Source organism: Ahaetulla prasina, chromosome 3, assembly GCF_028640845.1.
Source record: "Ahaetulla prasina isolate Xishuangbanna chromosome 3, ASM2864084v1, whole genome shotgun sequence".
NCBI lineage: Eukaryota > Metazoa > Chordata > Lepidosauria > Squamata > Colubridae > Ahaetulla > Ahaetulla prasina.
The window spans coordinates 57,140,563-57,153,302 of record NC_080541.1 but is presented as its reverse complement, the minus strand read 5'-3'; the positions used below and the strand labels follow the sequence as shown (position 1 = coordinate 57,153,302).

General features: G+C 40.7%; 1 protein-coding gene across 7 annotated transcripts in view; it reads right to left on the bottom strand.

Annotated features, from left to right (window-relative positions):
* TMEM241 (transmembrane protein 241) overlaps positions 1–12,054 on the bottom strand; it is a 113,476-nt gene extending 101,422 nt beyond the window's left edge. For 3 of the 7 annotated variants that reach the window (XM_058177404.1, XM_058177403.1, XM_058177402.1), the window contains exons 1-3: positions 11,742–12,050; positions 7,668–7,714; positions 1,159–1,236 (exon numbers count right to left, since the gene is read on the bottom strand). In XM_058177404.1, coding sequence (XP_058033387.1) covers positions 1,159–1,236; positions 7,668–7,714; positions 11,742–11,813 — 197 coding nt within the window. In that variant the 5' untranslated portion in view covers positions 11,814–12,050. Of the gene's footprint in view, positions 1–1,158; positions 1,237–7,667; positions 7,715–11,741 lie in introns of all 7 variants that reach the window. The other 4 variants (XM_058177399.1, XM_058177398.1, XM_058177401.1 and 1 more) reach the window with 4 other exon arrangements.
* Between the last annotated feature and the right edge of the window lie 686 nt (positions 12,055–12,740).

Below are 12,740 nucleotides of genomic sequence, written 5' to 3'. Positions count from 1 at the left end.
GGTCTTTAAAAAGTTCCTCTTCCTTTCAGATATATAGAACATAGATGTTTTTATTGCTAAACTATGGCATAACAGTCGGTATTTCTTTGGCTTAAATTACACTGACATCTAGTGGAGTAAAACTCATAGCTCCAAATCTATAAAAATAGAGTGAACAAAATGATGAACAAAATGACTGACATGTTTTGAAATTTAAGGGAATATCATCAGTCAAAAGGCATTGTGCAGCTATTCCAAATTTCAGTATTTTACATGGAATAAAATATGACAAAATCTGAGTGAAAAAACTGTAGGAGGAAGAAAAAGTTGTCTAGGCCTCTCTTAAACCCCTAAAATGAAGATTGTTAATAAAAGTCTGGAAGCTTCCAATCTGTTTTTTTATATCACAATTTGGTGTTTTATTTGCATATAAATAGCCACCTACCCCCCCCCCCCATATATATTCTCAGGTACAACTAAAATGATAAAGCTGATAGGAATCAATACGAATTCCTTATTACTTATAGAATGTTTAAAAATCTGAATAATTGGCTGAAAATAGTTTCATATTTCTAAGGTAGCCGGCATAAATTTATTTATTTAACATTAAGCTTGATTTTCCTTCCCCAGGGAACCTGGCCTTCATCAAATAATAACCCAAATTAATAAAAATTGTAAAGAGTTTTTCCAATGGAGGGCCTGGAATTTTGCTGACATTCTAGAAACAGGGTTGTTATGCTTGTAGGTGTTTTAGGTCTAGACAGCATCTGATATTCAAAAGCAGATTTTTATGGAGTTGAGAAATTAACTCAATGTTAATGGCAATTTTAGTGGTAGAAAAACACCCATGGTACATATATCATGCAACATACTTGACCAAAATAGGAACTATGAATTTCATGAATGTAGGAGAAAAGTCACAGATGTTATAGAGTCAAGATGGCAATGACAACATGATCAAAACTCTTTTGTTTTCATTTGATTGCACATAAAGCATCCCAATAACAAAAGCAAGTTTAAAAAATGTCTTTTAAAAAATTTCACTTCAGAATTCTTGCAATATTAAGGGAGGTGGAATGGGAATAATATCTCTCTCAATGGATATTAATCTAAATATTGTATTTCAGAAACTATCTATTAACATTGGTTTATTTATTTATGCTGTACTTTCACCTATACCTTGAACTGCTGCTAATCTCAACCCAGCCGATTTTCCAGGAAACATGTAAGAGAATTCCACCAACAAGTGTCTGCCACCTGTACAACACATGTAAAAAAAATAAGTTAAAAAAATTATGTGATATTTATAATTTGTAACAGAGGCTTCTAGATTCTGTACAATGTATAGCATGCAAAATTTCAGTTTCTAGCACCAGAGGCTTTGTGCTTTTTTTTATCTCAGAGTGTGCTGCTGTTGCCATTTATGTGGATTCCTGCTGCTTTTTTTTTTTAATTATTTTTAGGGATTTTTTTTCAATTATTTGAGAGTTCAGGAACAAAGTTATCCATCTAATTCAGTAATGTAGGAGCCCTTATGACTTTTGTCTTTTCTAGGCCTGCACTGAGATATTAGTGGTAGAGTGTGGACAAGTTGCATGGAAAGCATATGTCCAATAACAAAAATGAACACTTCAATAACCCCCACTTATCAAAGAACATATGTTTGTAAATGACACAGAAAACATTTTTATATTTCTACAACATGTGATGAAAGACTGAGCCCTTTCTTCTGGGAGTATGTAGATTATATTAAATCATAAAATTGGTATACTGAGTAAGTACCAACTAGAAATAAGCAATATGAACTGAGATACCTTAGATATACAATGACAAATACATTTCAAATCATTTTCATCTTGTTTTTGTAAAGAGACAGATGAGAAAAAGTCTTTTTTTTTATTCAAAAGGTTTTACAGAAAAAAAAATTTCCCTTCCCCCCCCCTCCCCTCCCCCCTCCCTTCACAACCCCCCCCCCCCCCCGACTTCCCAGAACGAGCACAAGGTATAGTTAAAAATAAAACAAACATATGCTAAAAAATTTTCGTCCCAACTTAATTATACCCCTACAATCATCAATTCCTAACTTCCCCCGAAAACAATCAAAAATAATACATCATAATCATTCAAAAACAGTCTGATAACTCTTAGTCTGATATCTACATTGAATATAATCAATCCATTTTTTCCATTCCTTTAAGTATCTTTCTTGCGTATTGTCTTTCAAAAAGGCTGATATCTTCGCCATCTCAGCCAAATTGGCAACTTTCAATATCCATTCTTCTATTGTAGGTACCGTATATACTCGAGTATAAGCCGATCCGAATATAAGCCGAGGCACCTAATTTTACCACAAAAAACTGGGAAAAACTATTGACTCGAGTATAAGCCGAGGGTGGGAAATGAGGCAGCTACTGGTCAATGTAAAAAATAAAGATAGAGCCAAGTAAAATAACATGAATATTTATTTGAACGAAAAACAATAAAAGTGCAAAAGGGGGAAGGAGGATTCCCAGCTTTAGAAAATTTAGAACTACGCCTCCTTTGGTATGACCTGAGCATAGCTCATAAAATTATCTGCTACAATGTACTTCCTATCAATGACTACTTCAGCTTCAACCACAACAATACACGAGAACACAATAGATTCAAACTTAAAAGTGAACCTCTCCAATCTAGATTGCAGAAAATGTGACTTCAGTAACAGAGTTGTTAATGCCTGGAATGTGCTACCTGACTCTGTGGTCTCTTCCCAAAATCCCCAAAGCCTTAACCAAAGACTATCTAGTATTGACCTCACCCCATTCCTAAGAGATCTGTAAGGGGCGTGCATAAGAGCACCAGCGTGCCTACCGTCCCTGTCCTAATGTTCCCTTTAGTTGTATTCCTTTTATGTATTCAATTCATGCTTATATTTATATAATTATTTAATATGTATTTGACAAAATAAAATGAATGAATGAATGAATAGAATAGAATAGAATAGAATTTTTATTGGCTAAGTGTGATTGGACACACAAGGAATGAATGAATGAATGAATGAGTGAGTGAGTTACTTCAACAACATTGTCTCACAGAAATTGACAATACAACTGCAAGCATGAAAATGAGTCCTCCTTTAGCTTCCAAGGGACCAGGGTGCCTCTGAAGGTCAGTGCTCTAAGCACTAAGAACCCAGCACAAATCTAAGCCTGTATGCACACCAATAGTGAAAATACCCTACCCTTGGCAGAGAAGGTTAATTTTCATAGACGTTGGGGCGGCTCTTTTTTTTTTTTTTTTGGCAGGGCAATAAGGGTCTCTAATATCATTAAACCCAAGTGTGAGGAAAAAGACAGCAGCTAAAATGTTAAGGCCAGTTGTGTGACCTTCTCCAATACAGTTGGCCTGGCTGTTTGCCAAAACTTAAAACACCCTCCCATCCCCCCCTCCCTGCTAAAGCTTCTTTCTTAAAACAATTGTGGTCTTTGCCTTTCATGTCGCTCAACCTTTCACCTGCCAGGTTCCTAGCCCTTCACCCTTGACCCACTGCTGTGTTTGCTTAGCATTGTGCCAATCGACTTTAGAAGTCTGTGTGTGTGTGTGTGTGTGAGAGAGAGAGAGAGAGAGAGAGAGGGAGGGAGGGAGGGAGTGCAAAAGGGGGAAGGAGGATTCCCAGCTCTAAACAAAGGGAAATCCCGGAATGCCATCGCGAAAGGCGGTGCTCGCGTTCCTCCTCCCTTGCTCAAAAACCCCAATAACCTTCACCAGCAAGGCAGACCCCCACGGGAAGGAAGGGGACGGGCTGACTCACCGAGCATCTGGCTGAAGAGCAGCTGCTCCAGGTCGCCCAGCACGGTGAAGCACGGAGGGAGAAGAAAGAATGAAAGAAGGGGAGGAACGGCCCCTCCTTTCTCTCTCTCTCTCTCTTCCAGCGCCGCGGAAGGGGGACTAGGGCACACAGGCGTGCACACACACGCCCAGCTTCTGAAGCACGGAGGGAGAAGAAAGAATGAAAGAAGGGGAGGAACGGCCCCTCTCTCTCTCTCTTCCAGCGCCGCGGAAGGGGGACTAGGGCACACAGGCGTGCACACACACGCCCAGCTTCTGAAGCACGGAGGGAGAAGAAAGAATGAAAGGAGGGGAGGAACGGCCCCTCCTTTCTCTCTCTCTCTCTCTTCCAGCGCCGCGGAAGGGGGACTAGGGCACACAGGCGTGCACACACACGCCCAGCTTCTGAAGCACGGAGGGAGAAGAAAGAATGAAAGGAGGGGAGGAACGGCCCCTCCTTTCTCTCTCTCTCTCTCTTCCAGCGCGCGGAAGGGGACTAGGGCACACAGGCGTGCACACACGCCCAGCTTCTGAAGCCCGGAGAAGAAAGAATGAAAGAAGGGGAGGAACGGCCCCTCCTTTCTCTCTCTCTCTCTCTTCCAGCGCCGCGGAAGGGGGACTAGGGCACACAGGCGTGCACACACACGCCCAGCTTCTGAAGCACGGAGGGAGAAGAAAGAATGAAAGAAGGGGAGGAACGGCCCCTCCTTTCTCTCTCTCTCTTCCAGCGCGGAAGAGAAGGGGACTAGGAGCACACAGGCGCACACACACGCCCAGCTTCTGAAGCACGGAGGAGAAGAAAGAATGAAAGAAGGAGGAACGGCCCTCCTTTCTCTCTCTCTCTTCCAACGGGAAAACGCTCTTTCGCTTGCGAGGGAGGAGGAGGAGGTTGGCTTATTCAACCCTTCCCGGCTAGCCATCCAGCCCTTCCCAGGAGAAGGCGAGGAGTTTTGGGCGACCTTTTTGCTAGAAAGCGGCAGTGGCTGCCCGACACCACCAGTTGGGCGGGGCCGGGTGAGCCGCAGTAACTCCCGCCAGGCTATGCATTGGCGGGAAGCCCTGGCGGTGCAGTCCTTCTCGGCTGAGGAGGAGGTTTCCCGACCGCGAGCTTCGCCGCCGCGAGAGCCACCCAAAGGCCAGAAGAAGGTCATTCCATCGAGTAATGGGCGGCTCCTTCCTCTCCGCCTTACCCATGCTGTGCGAGCCCGGCTGGGCTGCAACACCGCCGCCGCCGCTCCTTCCTCAGCCTCCGGGCCTCGCTCTAGCAGCCGCCAAGCTCAGGCGGACTCGGCAGCTCCCATCAGCACTCGCCGCGGCGCGATTCGGGCAGGAGGTCGGGCTCGCTCCGTGGCGGTGGTGGCGGCGGCGGCGGGCGCCACCGCCACAGAGCGAGCCCGACTCCTCCTGCCCGAATCGCGCCGTGCAGTGCTGATGGGGAGCTGCCGAGTCCGGCCTGAGCTTGGCGGCTGCTAGAGCGCGAGGCCCGGAGGCTGAGGAAGGAGCGGCGGCGGCGGTGTTGCAGCCCAGCCGGGCTCGCACAGCATGGGTCAGGCGGGAGAGGAAGGAGCCGCCCATTACTCGATGGAATGACCTTTCTTCTGGCCTTTGGGTGGCTCGCGGCGGCGGCGGCGGTCGGGAAACCTCCTCCTCAGCCGAGAAGGCTGGCGGCTCCCCTGCCCAGCCCTCTCACTGCACCACCAGGGCTTCCCCGCGCCAATGCACAGCCCGCCAAGTTTGCGCCGTCCGCCCACCAGACACGGGAATGGGGGCCGGCCTGGGGGCGACAAATCCCGCGAGACCTCGGCGGGCCCGCTCCCCGTCCCTCCCATGGGAGTCCGTTCGGTACCCCCTCCTGTGCGGGGTTCCCGAAGACGTAGACTCGAGTATAAGCCGAGGGGGCGCTTTTCAGCACAAAAAACGTGCTGAAAAACTCGGCTTATACTCGAGTATATACGGTACTTCTTTTTTCTTCCAGTATTGTCCTATTAGTAATCTTGCTGCTGTTATTAGATTTAAAATCAATTACTGTACAGTCTCAATTACTGTCCAGTCCGTAATAATTCCCAACAAAAAAAATTGCGGCAGGAACTTTATCTTCTTTTTCAAAACATTTTGTAAAATCCACCAAATTTTTATCCAAAAGGCCTTTATATCCTTACAAGTCCACCAAATATGAAAATATGTAGCATCATCACAATTACATCTCCAACATTTTGCTTGCATATCTGGGTACATACACGATAATTTCTTAGGATCTAAGTGCCATCTATAAAACATTTTATAAAAATTTTCCCTCAGATTCTGTGCCTGCGTGAATTTAATATTTCTAACCCAATTTTTTTCCCAAGTTTCCAATAATATTGGCTCCTGAAAATTTTGTGCCCACTTTATCATACAGTCCTTTACCAAGTCCCTTTCAGAATCTATTTCAAGTAACACATTATACAATCTCTTTATATGCTCCTGAGACTGATTTCTAATTTGCTTTACCAAATTTTCCTCGTTCTGCTCTATACCAATTTTCTGATCTTCCTTCCATCTAGCACGTAGTTGCTCATATTGAAACCAAGTATAATTTTTCCCTTCTTCTTTTAGTACATGGAGAGATTTTAATTGCAAATTACCTCTTTCAGTATACAAAAGGTCTTTATATGTAATCATTTCCTGATTCTGTTCTATATTTATATTCTCTATTGTATGTCTAGGACTTGCCCATATAGGAACCTTATAATTTAGTTTGTAAGAGTATTTTTTCCAAACACGCAGAAGAGCAGTTCTTAAAGTCTTCAGATATGAAAGTTTCGTTATTATGGCATGCAACCCATGTTTGCACATCGCATCTACAGAACAGGATATTGCTGATCAAAAGAAGTGAAAATAAAACATGCATACATTATTACGACAATTTACTGTTTGTTTGGATATCAGGATATCATGCAATGATACAATATAGAGACAAATTCCTTGTGTGTCCAATCACACTTGGCCAATAAAGAATTCTATTCTATTCTATTCTATTCTATTCTATTCTATTCTATTCTATTCTATTCTATTCTATTCTATTCTATTCTATTCTATTCTATTCTATTCTAGCCTGGAGGATTGGCAATCAGGCTTAGTGATTGGAAATGTAGGCCAGAAGGTGTTGTGTCTTCAGCCCCCAAGCCGGGCCTCCTGGCAGAGAGTGACTCAGAGAGTGAGGGGGAAGAGCCGACAGGGCTTCCCTCTGCAGGACCTTCCTCTCTGGCTCTGCTCCAGGTCCCAGAGGCAGGCCAGGTGGAAGAGATGACGAGGCCTCTTTCTCCCGCACCTTCCCCCTCCCAGGAAATGCCTCAAGACTCAGCTGCTGACAATCAGTCCTGGTTAGATCCCAGGCATCACAAAAGGAGAGGTGGGAACAACAAAAGAAGGGGTGGGGCAGGCCTAGAGAGTGCTGAGTCACGGAGCCACACCCCACAGGGTATAAAAACAGGAGGAGCTGCTCTATAACTTCTTGTGATGGACAAAAACTGACTCTTGGAAACTTTGGCTGCAATATTTCGAGATTAAGATTTTGGCTTCTGTTTATTTCTGAACTGCAATTACGCTGGTCTGAGGAGATAAGAGAACTTGGCAGGCAATCGCAGGTTCATTGCCAGAACTGATATCTGTCATCGGAGTAAATTGCTGGCAGATATAGTCAGCTCGCGTGTCTGCTTGGTTGTGGTTGGTGGGGACAGAATAGAAGGGTAGTACCGGTAAGTAAGTGTAATACTGTAAGAGCTGTCCAAGTGAGGAAAAATAGCAATTGCAATACATGCAGTACAAAGATTAGCTTCTCTCTAATTCAGTGCCCACTGATTAAATACTGCTTTTCCATGTATATATGAAATTATGCTTACCCTTGAAAAAGTGTTGGATAGGTGAATTTCAGGACAGATAGGACATACTAAAAAAAAAAATCAGAAAACACAACTTTATATATTATCTACACACATGCATGAAAATATATTTTATAGAAATCACAGCATACTTTTATGACTCAATAAGCATAGTGGGAATGTGGACTAGGCCATTCACACAAAAGATCTGCCACTATGAGTATGGACAGCCACAACCTCCAGAAGGTTGTATTTGCTCCTTACCACTTTTACTAGTACTTAGGATGTCGTCTTTTTCCCCAATAACTTTATTGAAAATTATATTATCCAGTTAAAACTAATAGTATAACCAGAAATATATTAAAAAGTAAAACATTAAAAAGAACAGAAAAAGAAAAAAGGCAGAGTAAAAAAGAAAAATGAGAAAAGGAAACATCCTCCTTCATCTCCAGCAAATATACTGTAGTTGACATTAACAACTTATCACTATCTCTTAAAGTAAAAAAACCAACACATCTCCATCCCATACATCACCCCAATTTTTATAAATCCATCTCTAAAACTCCATTTTTCTACCTTATTCAACAAGAATCCATTAAGGCTTATCAGAAATAACATAACTATTACAAACTGTATCTTTAACATCTGATTTGAATTCTTCCTTTTATATTTATCTCCATTTCTACCATATTTAAACATATAGCCCAATTTCTTCTCTTCATCCAGACATAATCATCCAATCCTAATAAACATCATCCATTCCTAGTTAAAAAAGAAATAAACCCCATTAAACCAATTTTGTATTCTTTCTTCTTCCTCCCAATAGTCTTTAAATTCCTCAAAGAAATTTATAATATTCTAACAAATTCTTATACTTTGTCTCTTCTCGTCTCTTCTCTCAAAATTCTTGGCATTTTGTCCCTTTTGTAATTCCAATGCAGCAACTTTTATCACTTTTGAAAATCCAATCTACAAAAGTTATCTACATCACTCTTCTGGTTTATTTGTATGCTTTTTAAAAATTAAAACATCATCCAGCTTCATTTCTAAATCATTTATTTCCATTTCTTTCTTGTAAACTATCATTTTTTAATCTACCTGCAAGTCAGTTTCAGTTTTATTCAGTGGGTTTGTTCCTCTTCAGTAACATCTTTTAATTCTGTTATAAAGGTAAATAATCTTAAAACTTTCATTCATGACCATTCAACAAAAAATATATTTTAAGCTTAAGCAAAGTCATCATATCAATTATTTCTAAGTACAAACACAATTCTTTCAATTAACTTCAAAGTTTTAAATCCAGCCTATCTAAACCCTTAATCTATTTAAAACTTTCTAAAGCCAACATTAATCATTCTTTTGCTGTACATTCCAAAAACAAGTTTTGTTACATATGTTTATATTTTTAGTTACCTTCTTGCTTTTAAAGGATCGAAAAAACTCACCCAATGATTTCAATAAAATTTGCCAGTCTGAACATTCTCAATCTTTAAAAAAAATCTTTAAAAAATAGCAAAAAACCAAAACAAAATTAAATCCATAGAGATTAAGAGGTGAGCCTCGGTCAACCTTAAAGTTCATACAGCCGACATTAATGGCTATAAGCACAACTCCCAGCTAATTGCAAGCCAATTGCAAAAAAGCAATTCCTGCCATCTGCTCACACAAAAAACCCAGCTGTCTGGAGTACCTATGGATAATCTTGCAATTTCTCCTTACTCTGGAGAAATTTCGGCAGACCAAACCCCATATTTGAGGACCATTTCAGCCTATTCTAGAAGTGAGACTATGATGGCTCACTGGAAACTCCTCTTTTCTTTCTTTTTTGGATCTTTTTCATAGACCTCACTGGCCTGAAAAGCCTTATCATTTTTATTGGATAAAAAGATGTTCACATCAGTGTGATGTAATGGATTAGAATTTAGAGGATCATGAATTCTTATCCACCCTTAGGCACAAAAGTTGGCTGGGTGATTTTAAGCTAATTACTTTTTCCAGCTCACCTCACTGGATTGTTACTTTGGGGAAATAGGAAGTGGGACAATTTATGTATGCCACCTAGTCTTGTATAAAATAAAGACAATATTGAAATCTAATGAATAATAATAGCTTGTCCATGGTCACTTTATGATAATGTAATGAATGCTCTCAGTATTACATTTTCAAATAAACAGATTTTTTTTAAAAAGTGAGGATACCCCCAGGAAAAGAAGTATGTCCATACTTCATTTCCTGGGGGTATCCTCACTTTTTTTGAAAACTGTGCATTTGAAAATGTAATACTGAGAGCATTCATTACATTATCATAAAGTGACAATGGACATAGTACATAGTAATGAACACATTCCTCTCCCTATCATAGAATATATAGATCTACTTTTGTGAAATGAGAAAACGAGTTATCAGCAGTTAAGATGCCATAAGTATCTTACCATAAAATTACCATAAGAGCGTAATTTTAAGGAGAAGATCATGAAATGGTGATTCAGTATAAAGGAAAATAGTGAATAAGAAGCACATTAACTGACCATGTTTCAGAGTACCCTGTTTCCTCTAAAATAAGACATCCCCTGATAATAAGCCCAATTGGGCTTTTGTGCCCCTGTGCTAAAATAAGCCCCCTGCCGCCGCCCAAAAAATAAGCCCTCTCCGAAAATATTTAACTACATGTGCAGCCGGTCCCCGCCATTTCTTCTGTTTAGGGTTAGGGAGACAGAGTTGAAAATCAGGTAAGACAGCAAAAGGACCCTCGTCTTACTCCATGCACCCCAAAATAATAAGACATCCCCGAAAATAAGGCCAAGCACTTATTTTGGGATTAAAAAAAATACAAGACAGGGTCTTATTTTCAGGGAAACACGGTATATAGTGAAAAAAACCACATTCTGATGGAAGAATCATCAATTGTATGCATGCTCCCTTCATTCCTATACTATAGACTGGTCATATCAAAATTATCTCTCAGGAGATAACAATGTTAAATTATAAGAAAGTGTGCTGTGATTGAATGATGGGGTGGGGGTGGACTCTTCACAAGAACCAAGTTAAATAGTGGAACCAATTATCCACAAATTTTGGCTGGCTTGCTCCCCTTACCTGAAGATGTTCAAACAGAGGCTACCTAGCCATTTGTTGAGGATTCTTAATTTGAATTCCAGAAGTGTCCTGGGCATTGGACTCAACTCAATGATTATAAGATCAATATTAGTTTGATAGCTTGTGTTTGTTTGTGTGTGTGTGTGTGTGTGTGTGTGTGTATTTAAGAGATAAGCAAAAAATCTGATAGTTTCCTCCTTACTTGAAAATCTGCTGCGTAAGTAAAGTTGGATGCTTGAACTTGATGTGACTTTTGTATAACAAGATATCTGTTGCCCGTTTTCAGCAACTTTGGTCTTATACTTAATTATTCCCATTTTTTCCTAAAATTTTAGATAAAAGGCTTTTCATTATCATACCTATATTAACTGACCAATACTTTACCCTATTAACTTCACTTTCCAGGTTCACACTGAACATCCAGCTAGAAATCAACTATATGAACCTCCCAATATACTAGGTTGAAATGTGGTTGGCTGGTTTGTAGTTCAGTGTCAGACTCAGCTAGAGTTTACAGGTTGTATTAGTATTTATTTACTAGTTTGTAATTCAGCATGTCAAACCCAGCTAGAGACAGTTTTTATTTTACTAGAGCATTGACTTCTAGACTGTAGTCACTATCTGAGATATTAAGTCCCGCTGAAGCTTGGAGAATTTATCATGCAAATAGTGCATTTCTGTGAATTAATCAGCTGAAATCTTTCTTCACATGCAGTCTCCTGAAGACGGTGGATCTCCCTTTGTTCTCTTCCCCCAATTCTCATTGTCAGGCAGGATGCCGGATGGGCTGAATGAAGGACCCGCGCTGTTCAAATACAAAGCGCTACTGAGTCAGACTTCACCAAGCAAGTTTTAATCGTAGAAAAATACACATCGGGCAAGCCCTGAACTCCTGAAATGTTGAAATACCTAAGCGGACCACCCCAAAGCCAACCAGAGGAAAAGGAATACATAATGATCAGTTTGTAATGCTGTCGTTGGTAGCTCCTTCATCCTCACCTTGTTGGTGAAATAAGAACTCAAGTAGAACAAACAGAAAGCAAGACCAGTGGCCGGTCTCTTGAAAGGCATCAGTCAAAGCATGTCGCCAAGCTTTAAAGCATCTCCGTCCGGCTGCATGTGGCTGCCATAACAGGGACACGTCGCTGCTGCCTTTGCTCCAATGGACGCAAAGAAAAGGAGCCGAGAAACAGCCTTCTTAAAGGGGTAGCGCTCCCTCTAAGCAGCATTTCTCAACCTCCTAGACTAGAGTGTGCCGGCTGAGGAATTCTGGGAGTTGAAGTCCGCGTATCTCATAGTTGTCGAAGTTGAGAAATACTGCTCTAGAACAGCAAAGCTGGCTGAGGAACTCTGGGAGTTGAAGTCCACAAGTCTTAAAGGGACCAAGGTTGGAGATCCCTGCTCTAGAAAGCAGTATTTTGGTCTTAGGACCTCTGAAAGCCAGCTGGGCGGCCTTAGGCCAATCACTCTCTCTCATCCCAACTTACCTCACAGAGTTGTTGCTGTGGGGACAATAGGAAGGAGGAGGGGTATTATCTGCCTTTAGTTATTTATAATAATAATAAAGGTGGGTTATAAACCAATCAATCAAATAAAAATAATTGAGGAAACCTAAAGTTTGTAGGCTATAACTATTGATACATACTGCATTAGAAATGCATGTTTACAGAGAAATGTAAACATTTATTTATTTATTTATTTATTTATTTATTTATTTATTTATTTATTTATTTATTTATTTATTTATTTATTTATTTATTTATTTATTTGACTTTGTAGACTCTCTCTGGATGCACAGATGGAGTCTTGGAAACCCTCAGAACTGCTTCTCCAGAGCAAAGAAAGTGTCTGTATTCCAGCTGTTTTCAGAAAGGACACAATGGATTCGGATCAAAGGAATAGATTGGCAGAATATAGCTGATAGTGGTCAAAAGGCATACTATCTTAGAAGCTTGTCAGCATAATTTTACCAACATTTTCAAAATGAAAATTGGGATG